Source organism: Diplotaxodon limnothrissa, linkage group LG18, assembly GCF_057381915.1.
Source record: "Diplotaxodon limnothrissa isolate DT_005_m linkage group LG18, D_limnothrissa_male_GT1.1, whole genome shotgun sequence".
NCBI lineage: Eukaryota > Metazoa > Chordata > Actinopteri > Cichliformes > Cichlidae > Diplotaxodon > Diplotaxodon limnothrissa.
Window position 1 is genome coordinate 10404382 of NC_140613.1, and position 23047 is coordinate 10427428.

Genomic DNA, 23047 nt, shown 5'->3' on the forward strand with positions numbered 1-23047 from the left:
TTCCTTCACTTATTTTAGTTAATATAGTAGTTATGAGGTGAGATACTTAATAGCCTGTGAATATGGCTGTTTAATGTACTGAGGAACTTGTAAAGTCTTAAAAAACTTTTCAAGGGACATGAAAAGGAAAGATAGGGAAAGTCTTATTTGGGTTTCTGCCGAGTTACTTTAATGTGTAAAATCTGAGGTGTTTAGAGCTTTTTGCAAACTAAGAATCGAAAGTCAGAATCTGTCTTCTGTGCTTTGTGAAGTTAAACTCTCACAGTTGCCCCCAACTTTATGGAAGTGCAGTAATAGATCCACACAGTTCCACAGTAGAAGTGTTGTAATGAGCTGTTTGTTTGTCCAAACAGAGAAGAAAGAAGAGTGTGTGTATGAAGTGTGTTTGCCCCCGGAGGAGTCATCTGTGAAGGAGACCGAGAGTGAAGAGAATATAATAAAGAAAAAAGGAGTCGGTGCGATGGTCAAAATCTTCCACTTCATCATGAAACAAAGCTACATCGGTGCTCTCATATCCATGATGGTGAGCAATGTTGAAAGTCAGTGCTTAGTTTTGCTTAATAATATGAATGAAATTTTAAAAATATACATCTTACTTACTTTGTCGTTCCTACTTGTTCTCTTAAAATGCGCTTGCTGTTTATATGAACAGATTAATTTGACATTCAAGTTTTATATCCAGAGAGTAACAGGCCCAAACCCACAAACCTGGTGGAAAAATGTCGTTTGCAAAACACTCCTGCCTGCTCGATCAACATCAATGCCCTTGAGCAAGGCACTGAACCTCTTTCTGCTCCAGTGGAACTACTGGCTGGCTCGCAGTAGGAAACTGTGGCTTTACTGGGCAGCGTCTATGGTTGCATGTGTGGCAGAATGCAACCAAAAATGAGCATCTGTTCTCAGTTTAGACATTCCTGGAGTAATTTTTTCTTTTTTCTTTTACAGAAATACAAGTAGCGCTACTGTTTGTTAAATTGTTGTCATGTCACGACAGCATATGTTGCTCCAAAATATCAGCGTACTTGTCAGAGCTAATGGCGCCTTCACAGAACTGCAAGTTAGCGTTCCCAAAGGCACTGACGCAACTCCAAACGTTGCTGGTAACAATCTGTCCTTTGCTCTGGAGTGCACAGCCTGATTTTACTAAAAGAGACCAGAAATATTGATTTGTCTAACCACACTGAAAGTTACCACTATGTGACAGTCCATCGCACCGAGCCTGAGAAGCGGACAGCTGTGTTTTGCACGATGACATTTGCAAATTTTAGCCTAACTGGCACTGGCACTTCTGTTATATCGCCTATAGATAAAGATTTGTGATGTAGCACAGACAGATTGTGTCTTTGATCTCTATGTAAATAAATTCCTTCAGAATCCTGAATTCCTGAAATCATTGAATTATGTTTTTCACTACGAAAAATTTATTATTCAAAAGTCTTCCTACTTTTCTTTGAAGAATATTGTTTAAAAACCTTTTTCTCATCCATTCATGGGAAAATGTCAGTGCTGAAAGGACTAAATGCTGCTTTTATAACAAATCATAGTTACCATCTTCTAAATACATCAGCAGTCTCAAGTTGCATAGTTACCATACTTTTTGTTTTGTTGCCATTACTGTTTTTTTTAATTTGCGTTATTTATTTTAATCAGTTAGTTTAGCAATAAATTTGTTCAAATACCTGTTAAATAATTTAAATGTTACTGTTTTTATTGTTATTTAACAGTAAGTTAACAATCTGTAATTCCAAACTTGACACATGCTGATACACCAGTGCAAATCTCAATTTTTGGGAAGCCATAGACAAGATCGTTGCAAAATTTTTACCAAAATGTTTGAGCATTAAATTGAAAATTAAAAAAGTTATTGATGCTGTTGCTTCATTACTTTGTCATGTTATGCATTATAACAAACGTACACATTTTTAGTCATCTGTGTTTGGATCTCAGTCGTCTTTGCGGGTCTGAATAGTAGAAACTGATTTATATTTAAAAATAAAATTAAGCCAAAGTAACGAATCATTGTTGTATTAATTCTGTCAGAAGTGAAAAACGGTTTGATGATCATCTGGAAATCTGCTTCTCTTTGTGTTTGTGTATATATGTGTGTTTGTGCGTGTGGTTTCTGCGCCAACGCACTATTTCCGAGCAGTAGTCATATTTGGCCTTCCTTAGTCATTCATGACTGCAGCATTTGTTGTAAATTTTTCTCTCCAATTTGTTTGTCTCCAGGCGTGGAGCATCACATACGTCAGCTGGCTGACGTTCGTCTTCCTCATCTGGTCCTGCCTGCTGTGGATGGTCCGTGATCGGAGGCGCTACGCCATGCTGTCGTCTCCCTTCATGGTGGCCTACGGCAACCTGCTGATAGTTCTGCAGTACATTTGGACTTTTCCGGACATGGATTACAGCAAAGTCAAAGGCTTCTTTGTTGAGAAGAAAAACCCATTCCACTCACTTTCATCTAAGGTTTGGGAGTTCACATTAGCCAAACAACTAAACCTGACATTTAGCTTGACAGCCTGCAATCTTGACCATGTAATATGGTTTAATATGTGCAGGGATTTAACATGTACTCTGCATATGCTGCACCAAGCTTTATTTTTTAAGATTCTGAAACAATCTCGCTAACAAATTGTGTCTCTCCACTACTCGGTTAATAATATAAGACAGTGTAGTTATGCAATGTGCTCCTGAAGAAGGTCAGGTTTTAGTGTTTTGACATGTGTTGGAATAACTCTAAGGCGTTCAGGTTTCCAGCTACTGTACTTGACCTGATTATGTCTGGAATGAGATTTTATGATTTTATGCAACACACAAACTTGGAATTACCGTAACGTATTTTTTAAATTACTCACATTTCTGTTGTAGTGCAGAGCGTATGTGTTTATTAATTTAAAGAGTGAAGATGCATTGCACTGTATTTCACACCTGGGTGAAAAATGATGGCTAATGATGTTTATTTAAAGAGTTGATGCAGACAAATTTAGACAATCCAAGTATAGTTTACAAACTCATGTCTGATTTACTACATGCAGTATACAGAATATCCTCTTGTGTTATTTTGACCATCAGTATTTTTGGTCCCACACAGTTAAAGTAAACTCTGTGTGATTTGTTGTTTCATCTTTTTGTTTTTTTTGCTCCTCATCTTTTTTAAAAAGGTCCTTTGTATGCTGACCTTCTGGTTACTGCTGAGACAGACGCTTACAGAGAGACAAGAAAAACAAAAGGAAGACAGCACTGGTCTCTTAGACGTTCATGTAGAGGATCAGAAGAAGCAGGGTAAGCTCTATGCTATTATTTTGTTGTCTTACAGTAGTATATACGTAAAGAGTTTATAAACTCTTTACGTATGTTACAATAAACTTAAACTTATTTTAAAAAATGCTTAGGAAATATACAAACTTTGTTAACAACAATGAAAAACATGAACAAATATCTCTTACAAGTATTAGAATTAGCACATAATGGCATTGGAAAACTTATGATAGAGACTTTTAACACTGATCAGCAATGTCACTGGAGATCTTGGGTGGGCCCAAAGAATTTTAAAGAAGAAGAAAATATGCCTTTATTCATTCATTAGAAATGAAAATCCAGAAACAAATATGGTCTACTAGACTGAAAAATGCAAAACTGCTTTTACAGAGGAAGAGGAGTCTGAGGAGGGAGGGGAACAGGACCTCATGCACGTCCTTGGTAACATGGTGATGGCTCTGATGGTCAAATATTGGATCTACATCTGCGGTAGCATGTTCTTCATCGTCACCTTTGAGGGACGTATCGTCATGTACAAGATCATCTACATGATGATGTTCCTCTCCTGTGTGGCGCTATACCAGGTACGCACCGAAAGGACGCCAAGTGATTGACAATAAACATGCTGACGTTTCTATTTGAGATGTACAAGTGCATCCCAAAAAAATGGAATATTGTGATACATTTATTTATTTTTTGTTTTTTGTAATTTAATTCAAAAGGTGAACAATGACAGTGTGTATTCATAGCACGTAAGGTGAAATATTTCAAGCCTTTAATATTAAAATTTTTATGATTACGGCTTTAAAAATCAGAAATTCAGTATCTTAAATTATTAAATACGAAATTTCAAGTTTGAGTAAATGACTATCCAAAAAGTTAATATCTTGGTCTACTACGGTAGAGGCAGCCTAGATCATGTGGAAGCTAACTTGACAGTTTTCCATATGGGTCTTCGACACCCTTCTTAATGGAAAGTTGACTGGAAGATAAAGGTGCGACAAGAAAAGGTGCTCAAGGCGCAAGGATGTTTGTGCAGACATCAGAAGCATCTTACTTGGGTTAAGGAGAGGAAGAAATGGACTGGTCGTCTGGTTACTTTCAGATGAAAGTACATTTCTCATCATGTTTTCAATTTCCACTCTTCCCCTACTCGTAAACAAAACTCTGAGACACTTAAACTCCTCCATCTTCAAGGTCACAGCAGCTTTGACAAAACATCAGTATTTTGGGAATAAGGATCAGTAATGACTTTTAAATGTTTTTGGCATTTATTAAACAACCATGAGACACATAATTCACAACAAAGGATTAATATAAACTGTAAAGTGAAATGTATTGTCATTGTATTTGATGGAAATGATGCAGTTTAACATTCTTCCAATTTAGGGAATGTAATTGATTTTCATTCTGCTAAAAGGTCAATGGACTAAAGATATAAAACCATAATACATATGCATTTAACAGGGGGGAAATATACAAGGCCAAGCATACTAACAGTGCTTATTATAAAGAATTGCCTTCTGTTTATGTGTATAAACACATATTTATTATTAACATTTGGGGAATATGTGGGATGTTTAAAATCGTGATCTGTATAATTGTTTTCGAAGCCTTCCAAATGTGGCGACCTGTGAAATAAGGATATTTAATGTTTTGTTATAATTTTTGGAGTATATATTTGAAGTGTAGATATGAATATGATGCCATAAACGTCCCAAATTCAATTTCCCAAACACAGAATTTGCTGTCATTTGTTAAGTGAGTTCATAAAGTATGTGCTTTCCAGGTTCGTAGCACATTTTGTATTCCTAACTCCCAGCAACAGCCAGAGGCAGACTGAGAAGTCACATAAATCCAGATGTCCTCTTCTAATTCTTGTCATGAAGGTGCACTACGAGTGGTGGCGAAGGATCCTGAAGTACTTCTGGATGTCGGTGGTTATGTACACCATGCTGGTTCTTACAGTTGTCTACACCTTCCAGTTTCCAGAGTCAATACACACCTGGGGTAACATGACAGGCCTGGATAAAAAAGGGTGAGCGCCACTGAGCAACTGCCGGTCTGAGCGGCAGGATACAGATTCACTGCCTACGTTTCCCAGAGAGGCACAGCTTATGGCTTAGTCATCAAACCAACTGTTTGTCTTGAGCTTTTTTGTTTTGTTTTGTTTATTTTAGTAGCTTTGCCCTGCTAGCGTAGCAAAGCATATGTATAGTGGCTTTAGTTGGGGATGGAGGAGAATTTTAGAACTGAATTCACAGATGTCTTATTTTCTTTGATTTCTTTTAAGTAGATATATAGGTAGATATTCATGATGTTACCTAAAAAATCTATTACAAATTGTAGTAGTTCAGTTCTAGTAAAACTACTTTAGTATGTATCTGTTCTTCCAATTTATAGAGCATAGTTGCCTCACAGCTCTTGAAGATGAACCTGCATATTTTAGTAATGAAAAAAGCTACAGGAAAGACTGAAACTATTGTTTCTTGTTTAAAGAAATATACCTACACACTACCTCAAGTAGTATACTTAATTATGTTAATATACTCAGCCATACAAATATAATCAACTATAGTTGATATGTGGTTGTTAAAAGCCAATAAACAGAAAATGATATTGTTACAGTGTGCCTGATTAGTCGTGACAGCTGTGTCCAGGGGCACTATGATATTAAACTGTTTTTCTGTAACATACCATTTTAGTGGTTATATATATATATATATATATATATATATATATATATATATATATATATATATATATATATATATATATATATATTTATTTATTTATTTATTTATTATTATTTTTTTTTTTCTTTTTTTTTTTGAGTTTGGTTTGAGTAAGTTCAGATTTAGTTTTCAGACCTCCCAGTCTCAAACATAGGTGCCAGTGCCTCGTCACGCTTGCTGTGTTGGCAAATTTGACTAAATTACCTTAAGTACTTTAACTATAATTACAGTGATTTAAAGGGTAAGGGTCACATTTATGTGAGAATTTCTTTACATTTTCACGTAAACGGAATAAAGTCTTTTGGTTTAAGGTCATACTGTAGATTGCTATGATGTCACAATAAACCCCCAACATATAATTATTGCAAAATGTTATATAAACACCTGGTAGTATTAGATGATGAATAGATTAGATTTTATCTACAGAGTCAATATTCAGCTTCGCTGTGCTCAGTCTTCCAAACTTCAGCAGTTCTTCACACAGTAACCTTGGGAGTGATTTAAGCTTAATCTCACAGTTTTCTGTTTCCTTTGAAATGTTTGTGAATGCAGTCTGGAAGCCCTGGGCTTGAAGCAGTTCGAGCTGGGCGAGCTGTTCATCAGGATTTTCATTCCCACGTCCTTCTTGCTGGCGTGTATTCTCCACCTGCACTATTTCCATGACCGCTTTCTCCAGCTCACTGACCTCCAGGCTGTAGTGGCTAAAGAAGAGAGCACTATCTACAGGTGAGACACATGCTGCTTTTTTTCAATTCATACTTATAACAACAGTAAAGTGATGGGAAGTTGTTTAGATATAGAAATGGTAGAAAATTTGGTTTTATGGGGTTATCGTGATTCAGAATCATTGTAAGTACATTTTCTTTGCTTTGAAACTGTCTTTTCTCCTTGTAACTTGGAAGCTTTTGGTTTGCTGTAGAGCCCGACCGACACCAATACCGATATTTGGTGATCTAAAAATCCGAAATATCGGTCAGTATTTTGCTTTGTTTCATGCACACAAACAGATTTCCCTAACATTTATTATGTGTAGTTTTTTACAATTTCATACCAAGATAGTGCAGAATAAAAATAAACTTGTTTTATTGTGGATTAATTGTGGAGAATAGTGCCCTCTGTTGCACTCATAACATCGCTGAAGGGTGTTTCCCCTTTTTCCTCTTTGCTTTTTTAAATTTTCATTTATCAGCCAGTAAATGAAAATGATATGCCTGATATATCGGAAAATATTGGCCCATGCGGTCATGCAGTAATGCAGTATATTGGTCATCTGATATATCAGTCAGTCTTTAGTTTGCTGTGCCGCCCCACCCCGACTTCTGCTTGTTACATTTTGTACTTCACAACTCCAGTGCAAATTGATTAGTAGATAATTATTGCAATAAATTTCCACTACTCACGAAGTATGCATGTAAAACCCAGTTCATCCGCTTTTATGTCACACCTTGTTATACGGCCGCTGTAACCTCATCGGTCATTGCGTGCTGTGTCGTGCAGCTGTGTGTCATAACATGCACATTTCACAGTCTGCGGCATGGGTCATTTAACTTTAGCGTTGTTTTTGTGGATTTTGTTGTTCTGCTACCACTTGCTCAGCTCTTCTTCCCTCTGCTTCTCTCCGTCACCTGCTGCTTTCTATCTTCTCCGCCTGTTTCACTCACAGCCACGCCAAAGTCAATGGGCGTGTCTATTTAATCATGAATAGGTGGGTATTTGCTCGCTTTCTGTAGCATCAATCACCATCCCATGTCACCTCTGAATCTTAGCGTTTTCTTCCTTTTGCAATACATCCTCAGCACCCACAGTGACTTACCCCTCTTACCTTGTTTTTGATGGTATTTTATTGAGAATCTGAAATATCTTGCACCTGAAGATCAGGTATTTTTCATGACATGACTGGTTTTCTTTTTTGGGGTTTTGGGGTTTCTTTATTTTGCCTGTAGCCTCCTCTTATTTGGATTTTCTATGTTTTGTTTTTTAATAAAAAATGTTCTACTTCTGACAGGCAACAAACTTACTCATGCATGTTTAAAACTGCAAAAAGTTCTTGCTCCCCTCCACTAGCTTTACACTGATCCACACCCTGATCTATGCACTGAACCCCAGAAAATTACCCCCTTCCTATAAAAGCTCGCCTCCCCCAAACCACTGGAGTCCTGCAGCCAGTTTTCGTGCATTTTAAAATGACGTTTCAGCCTGTTTTTGTGTCAGTTTCTCTTCTCACTGTTTATGATGACTTCTGTGTAACTATATTGTTCTGAGCAGCATCAAAGAAAAAATTCCCACTCCACAGAGCAAGTAAGTGTGACTACCAAACACCAAAATGCTCGTCTTGACATGCAGCCAGTCCGTGCAAGCCAAACCTGAACCTTGACATGGCTCCATTATTGCCTGAAAAGACATTGAAGGATTAAAGCCTCCCCTTAGTTGTTTATCTGCTGCTCAAAGATCAGACACCATGAATACAACACGGATTATTTTAAAGAATGCAGCAGGAATGTGCACTGCTTTTAGTTTGAAATGCCTGATGAAACACTGCTCTGTTGTTCAGTTAGCAGAACGAGCAGATTCCCATCCTGCATCGGAGTCATTTGACAGTCATCTTGACCTTGTGTATAATTTTTCAAGTATTTATATACTTATGAGGACAGAATACCTTAGAAAATAATAAAAGAGATTTCTTTTTTTGTTTGTTTTTAGGGATTTGGTTTTTGTTCACTGTGCTGATGTCTTGGTCGAGTTTAAGATCAGATGCAGATAAATTTATGGAATATTAGGACGAAAAACTTACGAGGAACACCTCTTCTTATCTTACAATATTGATCGTAGCATATCCTTGTAGATATGTCTGTATGTATCCCATCGCCTCCTTTTTAAACAGTTATCATAACTATTTATTAATAATCTTCAAATGTACATATATGACCCAATGGTCACCAAAATTTGTATCCACTAAATACCAACTATGAAGATTTTTATCACAAGAAATGCTGGTTGGATTGTATCGATAAAGGATTGAGAATTAAATATATTTTTTTTATATCTCTACTACCAAACAGTTTCTAGTCTTTTTTTTGTGTATAATTTTGTTTATTTTTATATATTTCGTTTTGGGTTTTATATGTCTTCACTTCCCATTTGTCCTTTACCTAAAGGAAATATGGGTAAAAACATTATCAAATCTAGGAGCGTATTCATGCTCGAACCAATAATGCCTTTATTGGAAGTTTTGAATTTAGTTGCCACATGATCCACAATTACAATTTACAACATATAATTTGACGTTTTTTAATGGATTATTTGGACATAAAAACAGAACAGCAACAGCAGTGAGTGCTGGCATGAAGATAGCAAGTGGAAATAAAAACAAAAAAAGACACATTAGTCCTGAACCTGTACAAACACAACCATTACTGCTGTCCTGTCAGGTTCACACCATTCACACTCTATGGTTAACACACAAAATATGGAAATTGTACAGTTCCATAACAACATGATAAATAATAAAATGTTTAACAACAACAGGAGCAATCATATTTAAAATCCGTAAGTCACAGAAGATCCTCATATGTATATTAATACAGATCTGTGCCCAGGGTTGCGTGTTCGTGTGTGTTTTTGTGTAATAACTTCTGCCGTGTCTTCAGACTGGTGGACCCGGATGGCAGCCTGCCAGACCTCAGCATGCTCAGTGCCAGCTCGGTGGACGCGATGCTTCTCAGAGAGGAATGTGAAACACATGTAAAGCAGAACATGCAGGAGGGTTGGGATATGGAGAAAGAGAAGGAGCAGGCCCTGGTGGTGGTGATGGATGACACTGACATGACTAATGAGAAGCCCAGGAGCTTGTCTGACCCACGGCAGTCCAGCACAGAGGAGAGCCAACAGTGCAGTGCGAAGACCGAGCCGGAGCCGAGCACAGAGCAGAGCTCAGGTACCGAGCAGCACGGCGGGTCCATGACCTTAAATGTGATTTCAAAAATACTGTGAAATATTTCACTTGATCTAATTCATTTTTGTCTAATCAAGCATAACATTCAACTACTAAAATATTTTTTTCTGTATAGAAACACTAATAAACATTTAGAATTTATTGTCTTACAAAATTTTCTATGTAAAACGATTAATTTAGAAGTTCATGGTTAACGACAACAATTATGCTTTAGTATTAAAAATACAATTTTGATTAAAGAGCAAATTCATATTGGTGGATTAACCATTACAGAAAACAAAAATGATTTTTAGTAATCACCAATCCTGTTAAATTAGGGCATCTTACATTGGCTGGTGGTCTAATAAACTATTGCATTGTGGGTGAAAGCTTTAAAGTTTTTGGAAATATCTAAGTCAGACATTAATCAAGTGTAAACATTAAGCCACTGAAACAAATTTTTCTATTCAAGAATGAAAGTAAATAATTTTAATTTCACATCTTAATCAAAATAACACTCTGTTTGTATGTCAGTAAATTAGAAATTTGATTTAAAACTGCAATAATTATGTTTTAGCATTAGTTTCCACATAAACTTTAATGTCAAAACTGTGTTTGTGACGGAACATTTCTGTCAAAGCAGCATGTTTCTTTTTTTATAAAAGGAAATGGCACATTAATATCATGCTGATTGCAAGTAGCTGTCATAGACATACGTGCGATGGTAATAAAAACCTAGCCAGCGCACGAGTCATGCATCATGCATTTAGTGCTAAGCCTCTAGTTTTTCAGTTTGCTCTCAAGTTCATTGTGGTCTTTAAAGGTCAAAGCTCTGTGCTGCCGCCCTGGTATCTTCTGCCTGCGCTCACACCAGCCAGCCACTGCTGCAGAATTTGTAAAAGCGGTTGTACTGCAGGTTTTTTGTTTTCAGCCGATTTATCTTGCATTACGACACAGCACATAGCTCAAGCGCCTGCTTTTACCCTCCTGCTAAGGCCGACCAAAGCTGCATTACTAGCATATTTACACAGACAGTCTTGAATGAAAATGTTGTTTGCATGCACAGAAAATAAAATGGGTGATAAAACACAACCCTGCGGCCCTGCAGGGCCTCTTAGTTTATAATGAGTTGTGGGCTGTACGAGGTATATTCTCTCAGAGTTTCTTAGCCAAACAATGGGGCCTCTATTAAAGCCTGAGATAATATGGATTTTGTAAACGTATACACGCTCTACCACAATATAGTGGTTTTTATGGGAATATGAAACAAATTATAAAGTCCTGTTTCTCAGCTAAATAAAACAGCAGTTTGGAATTTGCTTGTTAATACATTTTTTAAGCTCATTCTCATCAAACTTCAAAACTTTAATATTGGAAAAAATGATGTTAACAATCCTGTAGCAGCTTCAGAATTAATATGAAACACGTGTTTGCTACCATAAAGTAACCAAAAAATTGAAATTACATTTCTTGAATTTAGTTTCTAATAGTTTACTCTTCGTCTGTAAACAGACTAATGAAGTGGAGGAGTAATTGTTTTAGGCTTAATTAAATATTTACAGCAAGGTATTAGTGAGTAAAAGCTCTATTTTCTTTACTTTTTTACTTTGATATCAAACATTCTTTAAATTTGTTAGATTAATATGCATTATTAGCTTCATATTAATCTAACATGAATCTGTATTGATTGATTTATTTTTAATCAATAGAGGGGTTGACTCTAAAAATACCACGGCTGCATCAATTACATATATATATATAAAGGGCTATAAAGAAGGAACTGTATATCTGCCTTTCATTTCTGAATGAACTGTAGAAAATTACAAACATGTGGAATGGCAGCTAACGTTGTCCTGAAGTGAAGCTTGTGCAATCTCCCAGCTTAAGTTGACAAACTTGCAGGTGAAAAATAGAAGTAACAGGGATATTCGTTTTTAAACACTTTCCGTTTGCACCTCTTCAGTCTTGTCACTTTCCCATTTAAACGTGTCTGGTTTTTGTCTCTTTTTCCTCAGACCTGAAGAATAAATGGCACCTTGTGGTTGACCGTCTGACAGTGCTCTTCCTCAAGTTCCTGGAGTATTTCCACAAACTGCAGTTGTTCATTTGGTGGTTACTGGAGATCCATATCATCAAGATCGTTTCCTGCTACGTTGTCATGGTTGCTATCAAAGAGGTATGAAAGCTGAAGAATTGACTTACTTTTGTACCTGCAGCAAGACAAACTTAAACCTGCCTGAAAGTCATATTTTATTTTATTTGGTCAGCTTTCATATCAAACACCACAGGTGGTAATGTGTTTCCCTTCCTGTTGGTGCTAAAACTGAGTACTGTTTATAACTGCTTTTACTTGGGTCCCATCTTCTCTTTCCTGCCTTTGTTAGCACTCCGCAGTATATCCTGGAGAGGCGCTGCTATTTTAGTGTGATTACTTCTCAGATACACAAATAAAGCTGATGTCGTTCAGCACTAATCTAAATTGAACTGTTTACTATATCGCATACAAGCCAAATAATAGTGTGGGGGATTCTGGAGAATTGTAACAGCTTCTACACTTTGGAGATGTAAAGAAGAGTCTGAGATTTTTTGAGTTTACACATGAACCATACCAGTCTTATGAAAACTCATTTGACAGTCTTTACAGTCATAGTAAAAAGATAAGCTAAAAAATAGTGTCATTATTAATTTAACAAAAGTTAATCCAAAATAAAAAACCGTGTATTAAAACAGTACACCCCATTATTCGGTAGCTTAGAGAGCCTCCTGAATAACTTAAAGTACAGTAATCATTTTCTATCTGGCTTCATCAGCTTCCCACGTCATTGTGGAGGAATTTTAGCCCACTCATAGGAATTCATGTAGGTCAGGTTTTTACTGGGTCACTGCTTTTTAGATTAGTTTTTGATAAATAAATGATGACACAGTATAGTGTCAGTGTCAGGACTGGGTATCGATCGGTTTCTTTTATCGATTCGATTCCAATTCCCAAGGTCCCAATTTTGACTGAGACAGTCAGAAATATTATAATTCTGATAAATTATCAGTACATATGCTTATTTTTATATCTATGTATACAAAGCTGACACTTGTGAGACTTAATAAGAGGTGGGAGCATCACAGCAGATGTCTTTGTGTCGAAGTAACTGAAAAATATGAAGGAGATTTTCCTGGCCTGACTTTTTATATCAAATAAATTATTCTGCAGTAGATCAAAAACGGAAGAAAACCATGAATCAACATATGAACATTACCTGATGCTGCTGAAGTGAAACAGAGCAATGTTAAAGAGGTTTTATTGGAGACACAGCTAAGCGTTTTGCAATTTGTCATACTTTTAAAAAGTTTGCATTTCTTCGGTATTGAACAGCAGAAATGAGCCTTTCTTGTCGGAGGCGAAACAGCGAGCGACAACGCTGTGCACAATTGTGTTGGCAGCAAAAGTAAGAGGGAATTAATGACGATGTTTATCAAACATGAAGCGTAGTTTTGATCTTCTTTTGCTGCTGGTTCAGTGAATTTTTCAATCATCACTGATTTACACCTGTTTTCTTTTCAGTGTACAATGTGTGTGTGTGTGTGTGTGTGTGTGTGTGTATTGTTAAAAATTTATAGCCGTAGCTGTGGAAAAGAGGTATGAATGACAAAGTTTTTTTGTCCTCATCACATCTATTGTCTTTTGTCCAGGTGTCTTTGTTCAACTATGTGTTCCTTGCATCCTGGGCGTTTGCACTGCCGTACAGCCAGTACCGGCCCCTTGCCTCTAGTGTTTGCACTGTCTGGACGTGTGTCATCATTGTATGTAAAATGTTGTACCAGCTGGACTTAATAGATCCCAGCAAGTACTCCAAGAACTGCACTTTGGTAAATATTAATGCTTCTCAACCAAAGTTGTATAGAATACATGCTGTTCTTTAGCATTGTCCCTATTATCCTTAATTAAAGCCAGATTTTTTGTGGATTCTCTTGATTTTGATTGATGTGCGCCTGCTTTATGTCATGATTTTTGTTGGCGTTGGGCATAAAAACTCTGGAATAAAATGTTTGCATTCCAAAAGAGACAAAAAGCCTTACTGCTAGTTTCCAAGATTTGAATTAAAGTACTATGGTTCTTTGAAGCTCCATATTTTTTATTCTTGGATTCTTCTAGTAAAGCTTTGGATGATTTACAGATCAAATAAGCCTTGTTTATCGTATACTCACCTTAGATGAGCTACTAACTTCATCCATTCCAGGAGATCTGAAACAACAAGTTGTTTTAGATCCTCTGCCTTTGAGCTAGGTGTCTTCCCATTGTCTGACCCTTATAAAAAGAAAGTTTAAATTACAGGTTGGTGGGACTTCAATGGTTACAACCAAAGCAGTGTGTCTGAAATGACCAAAATAGGCTATATCTGCTCTCTCTGACATCATTCAGAGCCAAGGGTAGAAAAAGTCTTTCTTAAAATTAGCGTTTAGAGCAGCCTGAAATTTTGCCTCATAGCGACTTACTCTTACGGAACTCGATATTTGAAACTTTGACCATGTTTGATGAAAACATAATTCCTACTTTAGGCCTAGTTTTTAATTCTACTAGACTGGAAAACTGACCCATTGTGTTTTTGTCCACAGTTATGCAGAAAATCAACAAATAAGAGTTTAATGTTACCAGAATCTTTGTTGTATGACGGAAGAGTGGATCCAGCCAACTGGGTGGGCCTCAGGAAGTATGACGACCTGCTGGGCTACCTGAGGGTAAGGTCGAAATGAACCACAGTTCTTTTATCGTTGTTATACACTGCCTATTAGACTCTTTATTCTTTATTATTTATAGAGCAATTATGAATTTAGAACTACCGTGTTTACAGGAAAATTGTAATGCGTTTTTTTTTTAAAATTATTATTAACTTTTATGTCAGCAGTAATCTCTATTTCATGTTTAATTCATGCAGATTTGGGTAATTCAGTCAAATATGAGATGTTTAACACATCACCGACCTAGTGCTATTTGGCTGTTTAAAGTCAGTATTTAATTTGAAATAATATCAAAATTCCACAAAATGCAGTCAACTGAAAAAAGAACAAATAAATATTCCACTGCAATACATTCCTAAGAAAACAGACTGTGTAATTATTTTTCTTTACTTTCCTGTGTCACCTGCCGAGTGTCACTCTGTTTCACCCACACCTCCAAATCTCTGTACAGGGAAGGAGGTGATCTGTGTTTTATTCAGTGAGATGAACACAAGATTTTTGGATTTTTAAAATAAACAAAATGTATAAAAAATGTATTTAAAAAAAGCTAATATTGAGTGATAACAGTTCATAGCAAAGGTTTTCAACTACAGGCTGCCACAGACAGCAGGCCTGGTGCTTAACTGTAATTCAACGGGTTGTAGAGCTCACCTTTGTACGGAAGTCTTATGTAGATGATGAGTTATATGTTTGACAGTTAGGAGGAATATTTGTAAGATTCTTTTGTGAGTATCTTTCCCCATCCCCTGGACCTTTTATGGGAACTTAATACTTGTGAGATCTCAGACTCTGAATACTTAGAATTTCTATTTTATTTAGTTAGCAGTGGTTTTCATATTGAAACATCTCATTATGTGTTTGTTGGCATAATGAAAAGCCAGACTGGGATTCAGATCATCCCTCCGTGTGGTTTCATCTCCACTGGCTAAGAGCAAAAGGGAATTTCTTATTAGATTTTCTTTGTAATTGTTTCAATGTGCAGTACTGAAATCAGTCACTAGGGATACAGCAAATCACATCTTGATTGCAGTCTTGTAAGTCGGGTTTGTGTTTTTGTTTTCTTCACACTTTTAGTAGTTTAATGTAATTCACTTGACCTTGTGAAAATATGAAGTGCCAATCAAATGTTGCCAATAACTGGGACTATTCTGCAGTTTTTGTCCTTTAAATGAGTAAAACCAGCAATGTTAAAGTTGCTCTCTGGATACTCCCCAACCCGTCGTAATCCTCAGCCCATTTAATCACATTTAAATATTTTTTAAAACTATATTATAAAAACACAGTTTATAAAAACTAAGCATTTTGGGGAATTTTCTCTTCTGACCATCTGAGCAGAACAACTTCTGGATGCTGGCTCTGTTAGCATTGGAGGTAACCATCTACCGCCATCAGAAATACTTCAGACTGAGGAACAAATTGTCACCTCCCGCTGCCAGGATTATCTTTCATGACATCACACGACAGCACCTGGACATCAACATTGTCTGCTTCATCAAATACTTCATCAACTATTTCTTCTACAAGTTTGGACTTGAGGTAGGTGGCATAATGAAGTAGAAATAGTTAAATTGGGGCGATCGTGGCTCAAGAGTTGGCAGTTCGTCTTGTAATCGGAAGGTTGCCGGTTCGAGCTCCAGCTTGGACAGTCTCGGTCGTTGTGTCCTTGGGCAAGACACTTCACCCACCACCTACTGGTGATGGCCAGAGGGGCCAATGGCGCGATATAGCAGCCTCACTTCTGTCAGTCTGCCCCAGGGCAGCTCTGGCTACAACTGTAGCTTGCCTCCACCAGTGTGTGAATGTGAGAGTGAATGAATAATGGAATTGTACAGCGCTTTAAGGTTCTCGAAAAGCGCTCTATAAATGCAACCCATTATTAAAATGTGTACTGTGCTACACTGCTTCATGTACACTCCTCTTGTGTTTCCCTTAGACTTGCCTGCTGTTGGTCGTCAACGTCATAGGGCAGCGTATGGACTTCTATGCCATGCTTCATGCTTTTGCCTTAATAGCGGTGCTGTACAGACGTAGAAGGAAAGCCATTGCTGAGATTTGGCCCAAGTACTGCTGCTTTCTGGCATGCATGCTTACTGTTCAGTACTTCGTCTGCATCGGGATCCCACCTGCAGCCTGTAAAGGTTTGTGTAATCAAATGTGCCAGATTGCTCTGAGAATTACTGCTGTTTGTGGATTTAGGAATCCAACTGAACTCAACAAGAATAAACAAACTTTACATGAGCTATAAAGCTTAAAAACTGTATAAAGATCGTATAAAGTTTATACGCTGATGAGTGAATCTAATCAGGATCATCAGCTTATTTTAAATTGATACACTAAACCTAATGTAACCTAGCACTGACAATGAGCACCACAGTGTAATGCAGTTACCCTGCATTAAACTGTAAAAATGTCTATTATTTTCATGCAAACTGTAAAACAAAACCATAGCGAGTTGGGATATTTTTATTTTATTACTGAGTAAGTCTCTCCATCCCATCAGCTGGAAGCAATGCCAGGCTGCAGCACAAAAAGAAATAAATAAATAAACAAAATCACTCTGTAGAATAAAGCGTTACCATCGGATTTAATTACTCATTAAATGAAGGGTATGTAATGATTTAAATAATGTAAGTTAAAAGTCAGTGCATTATTGTTTCAGAGATAAATTAAGGCTGTTTTTCATGTAATTACAAAAACTGTCCACACGTAAAAGGTGTTCTCTTCATGTTTATGATGCACTTTTTTTTTCTTTTTTTAATCCGTTAACACGTCATGGCTCCATTCTTTTGCGGTTCTTCAAAGCAAAGCGTGATATTTTTATGATGTTCTTACATATGTCTGATGATAATGTTTTCTTTTCAGGTTATCCCTGGACAGAAAATGACAATGTGGTCAAGTGGCTCTATATTCCAGATTTCCGCAGCAGGCCCAATCCTTTATTCCTCATCTGTGAGTTTTATAGTTAAAGAGAAAATTTCTTTGAAGAATAAATGAAAATCCTTCATTAGAAGTTAGAAACATGCATGTAAATCTTCATGCGATTAATCATATTAGTGGATTATTCTTACTAATATATTAGTATATCAGAAGCATTTTGTTATTACAATAGTTCGTGGTTTAAACTCCAACATGACATAATTTTGTGTTAAAATTATAATGTATAAAGTAACTAGTAAATAAAGCACTCAAACACATCTAGTGGTGTTTAAAAAAGTGCAAACAAACTTTCGACTTCGACCGTCTGTCTGCAGTCTCTAAATAACTAAGCTAACTTTTAAAATTTGAGAGTTGAATACAGTAAAGCAAATGTACCGTCACAGGCAAAATCAAATAATTGTTTTATCTTATGAAGATTTAACACTGATTCCACAAATAGAAACGCTTTCATCTCCTCTTCTCTTTTAGATGACTTCATGTTGCTCCTCTGCGCCTCCCTCCAGAGGCAGGTCTTTGACGATGAGAACAAGGCAGCTGTCCGCCTCATGGCCGGTGACAATGTAGAGATCTGCAGAGACCTGGATGCAGCTTCCTTCAGCGTCCACAACCCTGTGCCCGACTTTATCCACTGCAGGTACCACAGATAACACTCCAAATTAGATATACTTTCATTTTGCTTTCAGTAAGAACTGCTGCAGTAGTACTTACTGAAAGTAGTATGCCTTAAAATGTTCTGTACATGTAGCTGAGGCAGAGAATTGTGGCCAGAAAACATGCTGTATTGTATACTACAAAATGCAGCTAAGTGCTGGTGCAACTCTTAGTATTGTTTTGATACATTTATTTCAACATACTGTGTATTAGGACATTTTTTTGCCATGTGAGTTAGTGTGGCAGCACTGGTGCTGGATCCTTGATTCAAAGCTTTGTTCACTACAGTGGTTGGCCTTGTGGCCTTGTGTATTTCTATTAGTCCTACATGGATAAAGTGTATTGCTGTATGTACCTTTTTAAATGATTTCCAGTTTCTGAAATATATTTTACATTAGATTCTCTTTTCATCATTTTGTGGCTATTGCATGGCTCAGCCGCCATTAAGACAGAGGTCAACATGCTGAAATGGAAAGGAAGTGAAGTAGCCAGTCTAATTGAAGCTTAATGATGTTGGGTGCCTATCTATGATGTCAGATACAAAACTGAAATGTGCTCCACACAAGTGGAGCTGTTAAAAGCTAAGTATATGTATTTAAAGCTTTTTGAAAGTATTTTACAGTCAAAAATTGGTTTTAGAAATGTATAACAGGCTTCAACATTAAAGAAAAACCCATTTGGTTATTTTAGTATCCATAATTTATTTCTACTCAGGACCTTCTGTCTTTGTCCCTAATTTCCTTTCTGTCTCCCTGTTGTCTCTATCTTTATAAAGCCTAATATATATCTCTCAGCTAAACATTAAACTCAAATTGCTTGTAGTGAATAGTCCAGCACAACACATGTGTACTTGCAGTTATGTATGTACATGTGTGTGATTGACGGATTAATTGTAATTATTTCTTTAATGCATTTTCAGTGTTTTTTTTCCCATGTCTCCAATTCTCTTTGCTTTTTTGTGTGTGACCCACTCTCGTGACATCTCCAGTTGGTTCTTGTTTTACTTTGTTACCTTGTTTGTCTCACTCTGCAATTATTGCCCCAGAAGTATATGACTTGAGACAACTTTGGAATTACTAAATTATGGATACTAAACAATCCGCAGATTGAAGTTTTCACATTCCCATTGCAATAACACAATTGCATCTCTTACAGCACTGGTTTTCAGACTTTTTCTGGCATGTCCTGCTTCACAAGCTGACAAAATAGATCAACAAACAGGCGTTGTCAGAGGTGTGCTCTGAAGAAAACTGTTGTTGTGCTTGGCTGCAAACTGTGTAACTGCAGAAATCTTAAGTGGGATGGTGCTGAATAAGAACATTCTCAGTCAGCAAATACTTTATCCCAGAAAAATAAAGGTAAGAAAAAAATGACAGCTGACAGTAGCTCACGTCAGAGGTTTAGTGAGGGATGTTATTAAATACATGCTGTATACATAATTTAGAAACTCGCCTGATCTGGATACTGACTTTGCACATAAAGAGTGAACGCAGGATGTTGAGGGGAAGAGGGCGCGAGTTAAAAAGACAGCAAGAGCATCCTGACCTGTCCACACTCATTGATTATGTGCTCTTCAGATTCCACTGTTTTGGTGTGCAAAGTGGACAAGTCTTTTATTAACGCACTCTGTGTCCATCAACAAGCACTAGTAGTGCAAGAGAGAGAGCTGTACAGCCCGTCTGTCCATGCCACAGCAGCTCTGCACTTATTCCATCGTTTCCCTCCAGAATCGAATTACGGATACGGGGTGGGGGGAGAAATCCATAATCCACAAAAACACTCTGTCCGTCACTCCCCGACTCAGACGCTTTTTCCTTGTACTCTAACTCAATAAATAGCTTTTAAGTATGGAAAAGGTATTTTCTCCCCCTGATGAAGAAGGACACTCACTCAGCTGTTCCGGCCCTTCAACGCATCGTCCCATCCAAACCCACTTCATCAGAGCTGCTTTCTAAAGAGTTGAAGCTGTTACTGTGGCCCCATGTATCTGAAATTAATGCACGCTACATCTCATGTTTCCACTCTGCGCATCATATCGTCAGCCTTTCACATGGAGCCATAGACATGCGCCTAGCATGTTAGAGACGCGCAAGACATGCAGCAGTGTACCTGTGCTGAGCGAAAGGATCGGGTTACAGCTCTCATTCCTATTCATTGATCAGATTCTAAGTGACATTAAGTGATACCCTAATTGTGAATGATGAGCAGATAATTCTCTTTTGACTTTTGCTATGTGGTAAACATGTACCCTAACCTGTAATAGCAGCTAGCTGGGGTCCATGGGGATTAAAATCAGCTCATCAACTACATCCACCTCCCTCATTGCTTTTTCATGACAGCAACAGGCCTTGTGTAAATATACGTCTTACTCTATGGATTTATTTGAGAATTAAAGTGCTCAAATAAGTCCACACAAGATGACATTTTGAGACATGATTGAAAATTGTTGAAAAACGCTAGTTGTTGAACACAGAGTAACGACTGTTTTGCTAATTACATTTAATTGCCCAGGATTTTATTTTTTTAACTTTTTTTCCAAGCAGAATTCTAATGATTTCAGAATATAAATAAAAGCAGTCCAAGACTTTATACGCCCACCTGCACTGAAAATGAGTTCCAAAACAACTATGAATCGAGTCCCTGGATCTAGAAAAATATATGTAACTAGATTAATTTGGGAGGTTCAATATTATGTCACTCAATCTCAAAGGGAGAGACCAGCTACTCTTTGGAGAAAGCTCATTTCTGCTGTTTGTATCTATGACAGCTTCACTCTTTGTGCTCATCATCAGCAAGTAGTGTGATCCCCTCTAAAGCTGGAGCAAGATGGGACCCACTACCTCAGTCTAGCAATCCAGAGGCATCACCCCAGGTCTCTATGCGACGTTGCAGAGGCATGTCAACCAAGACGGCTGTTTTTGGGGTCATTGTTCACATGCTCGACCCAATTTCAGCCAACCTTTAGCTGGTGGACAGAGTCAGTTTTCTAATTATAATGTTATAAACATTTAACATGCTAAAGCTCTTGTTATATAAATAATAATGACACTGTGATATGTCATGTGTTGCTGTTCATTTGAGGTTGTATTTGCCTAATGTTAGAACCTGATAGTCACCAGATGAAAGAGGATGCACTTTCATTTTCACATGACTCCATGTTGGGATGTCATATTTGATCTCTCTGTTTATTTATTTGTTTTTGCGGAGGTTAGGAATTTTCATTCACATTTGGAGCTGCCACTGTGCTGCTTTTGAAAGGATCCTTATTCTCAAAACTACCAGACACTTGTTTGTCTTTTCATTTACAAAAACTGTTTTTCTCTATTTCTAGGTCCTACCTGGACATGCTAAAAGTTATCATGTTCAGCTACCTTTTCTGGTTTGTCCTCACTATCATCTTCATCACTGGAACCACACGTATCAGCGTCTTCTGTATGGGTTACTTGGTGGCCTGCTTCTACTTCCTGCTCTTTGGTGGAGACCTGTTGCTGAAGCCAATCAGAAAGATCCTCCACTACTGGGACTTCCTGATTGCCTACAACATCTTTGTGATTACTATGAAAAACATTTTATCTGTAAGTAATCTATGACAAACTGATTATAATACCATTATCATCATCTATATATTCAACATAAAAAGCGATAAACCGCTGAGATTTGAAAACATTATCTGCATAGTATTTACAAAGCAATACAAATGTGAAGTTTTAACTGATATGTTGACAGTTAAAATGCAATATTTATAGTGTGTAATAAAGCAACATTGTTTTTAGATCCTGGCTTGTGGGTACATCAACCAACTGCTACAGGACCACTGCTGGTTAATCCAGGTGTTCAGTCTGGCATGCACCATCAAGGGCTACGACATAAATACAAGTAAGCAGAGGGTGAATTGACTCAAATTTCATTCCTTTAACTTTCATGAACAACTTGCAGGTATAATCCTATAACTTAGTTAATAATAATTTAAAAACCCAAGTCCCATCCAAGCCTCCACGGATGGCACTTGTTTGTCCAACACATCCCAAAAATACTGTATTGGATTGAGATGTGGGAATTTTGGAAGCCAAGTCAAAACCTTAAACTTGTTGTGCTCATCAATCCATTCCTGAACCATTTTTTGCTTCATGGTAGGGTGAATTATCCTGCTGAAACAGGTTTCCATGAAAGGGTGTACACTGTCTGCATTTTTCCCACTTCTAACAAATTAACTTTGATGTCACTTGCTCCCTGATGTAGCTCACCCACTAACAGGTGCCATGACGAGGAGATAATCAGTGTTAATCACGCCACCTGTCAGTTGTTGTAATGTTGTGCCTGATTAATAAATATGGCTGTGTTGTATGTGAATTCCAGATGCTAAGGATATTTGTGAGGTGCCAAGCAATGAGGCCGGCATCATCTGGGACAGTATCTGCTTTGCTTTCCTGCTCTTGCAGAGACGAGTCTTCATGAGTTACTACTTTCTACATGTGGTGGCAGATATCAGAGCATCACAGATCCTCGCTTCCAGGTATTTAACTGAGTGAGACAGCTACATGGAGTCAATTTAATTAGAAATACAGGTTTGATTTATTCAAGACCAGTGCTCGTGTATTAAAATTTCTTCTCAAAGCATTAACTTTTCTACCTGACAAATACAGGCGTACCAAACAAAATGTTTTCCTAATGTCTTTCTGTGTTTTTCAGAGGTGCAGAGCTTTTCCAAGCAACTATAGTGAAGGCAGTGAGAGCCAGACTGGAGGAGGAGCGCAAGTCCGTGGAGCAGCTGAAGAGACAGTGAGACTCCAAACATTTAACCTTC

At 37.3% G+C, this 23047-nt stretch overlaps 1 protein-coding gene across 1 annotated transcript in view; it reads left to right on the top strand.

The window, feature by feature from the left end:
- The window catches only part of piezo2b (piezo-type mechanosensitive ion channel component 2b), a 90007-nt gene that overhangs the window by 39947 nt on the left and 27013 nt on the right, over positions 1 to 23047 (top strand). The window contains exons 11-28 of the mRNA XM_085377047.1: positions 354 to 523; positions 2230 to 2466; positions 3162 to 3282; positions 3649 to 3842; positions 5148 to 5296; positions 6546 to 6719; positions 9641 to 9927; positions 11940 to 12100; positions 13609 to 13785; positions 14533 to 14655; positions 15991 to 16191; positions 16589 to 16793; positions 17518 to 17604; positions 18061 to 18226; positions 21575 to 21818; positions 22017 to 22119; positions 22600 to 22756; positions 22933 to 23022. Of these exons, the coding sequence (XP_085233173.1) occupies positions 354 to 523; positions 2230 to 2466; positions 3162 to 3282; positions 3649 to 3842; positions 5148 to 5296; positions 6546 to 6719; positions 9641 to 9927; positions 11940 to 12100; positions 13609 to 13785; positions 14533 to 14655; positions 15991 to 16191; positions 16589 to 16793; positions 17518 to 17604; positions 18061 to 18226; positions 21575 to 21818; positions 22017 to 22119; positions 22600 to 22756; positions 22933 to 23022 (3046 nt within the window). The remainder of the gene's footprint in view (positions 1 to 353; positions 524 to 2229; positions 2467 to 3161; positions 3283 to 3648; positions 3843 to 5147; positions 5297 to 6545; positions 6720 to 9640; positions 9928 to 11939; positions 12101 to 13608; positions 13786 to 14532; positions 14656 to 15990; positions 16192 to 16588; positions 16794 to 17517; positions 17605 to 18060; positions 18227 to 21574; positions 21819 to 22016; positions 22120 to 22599; positions 22757 to 22932; positions 23023 to 23047) is intronic.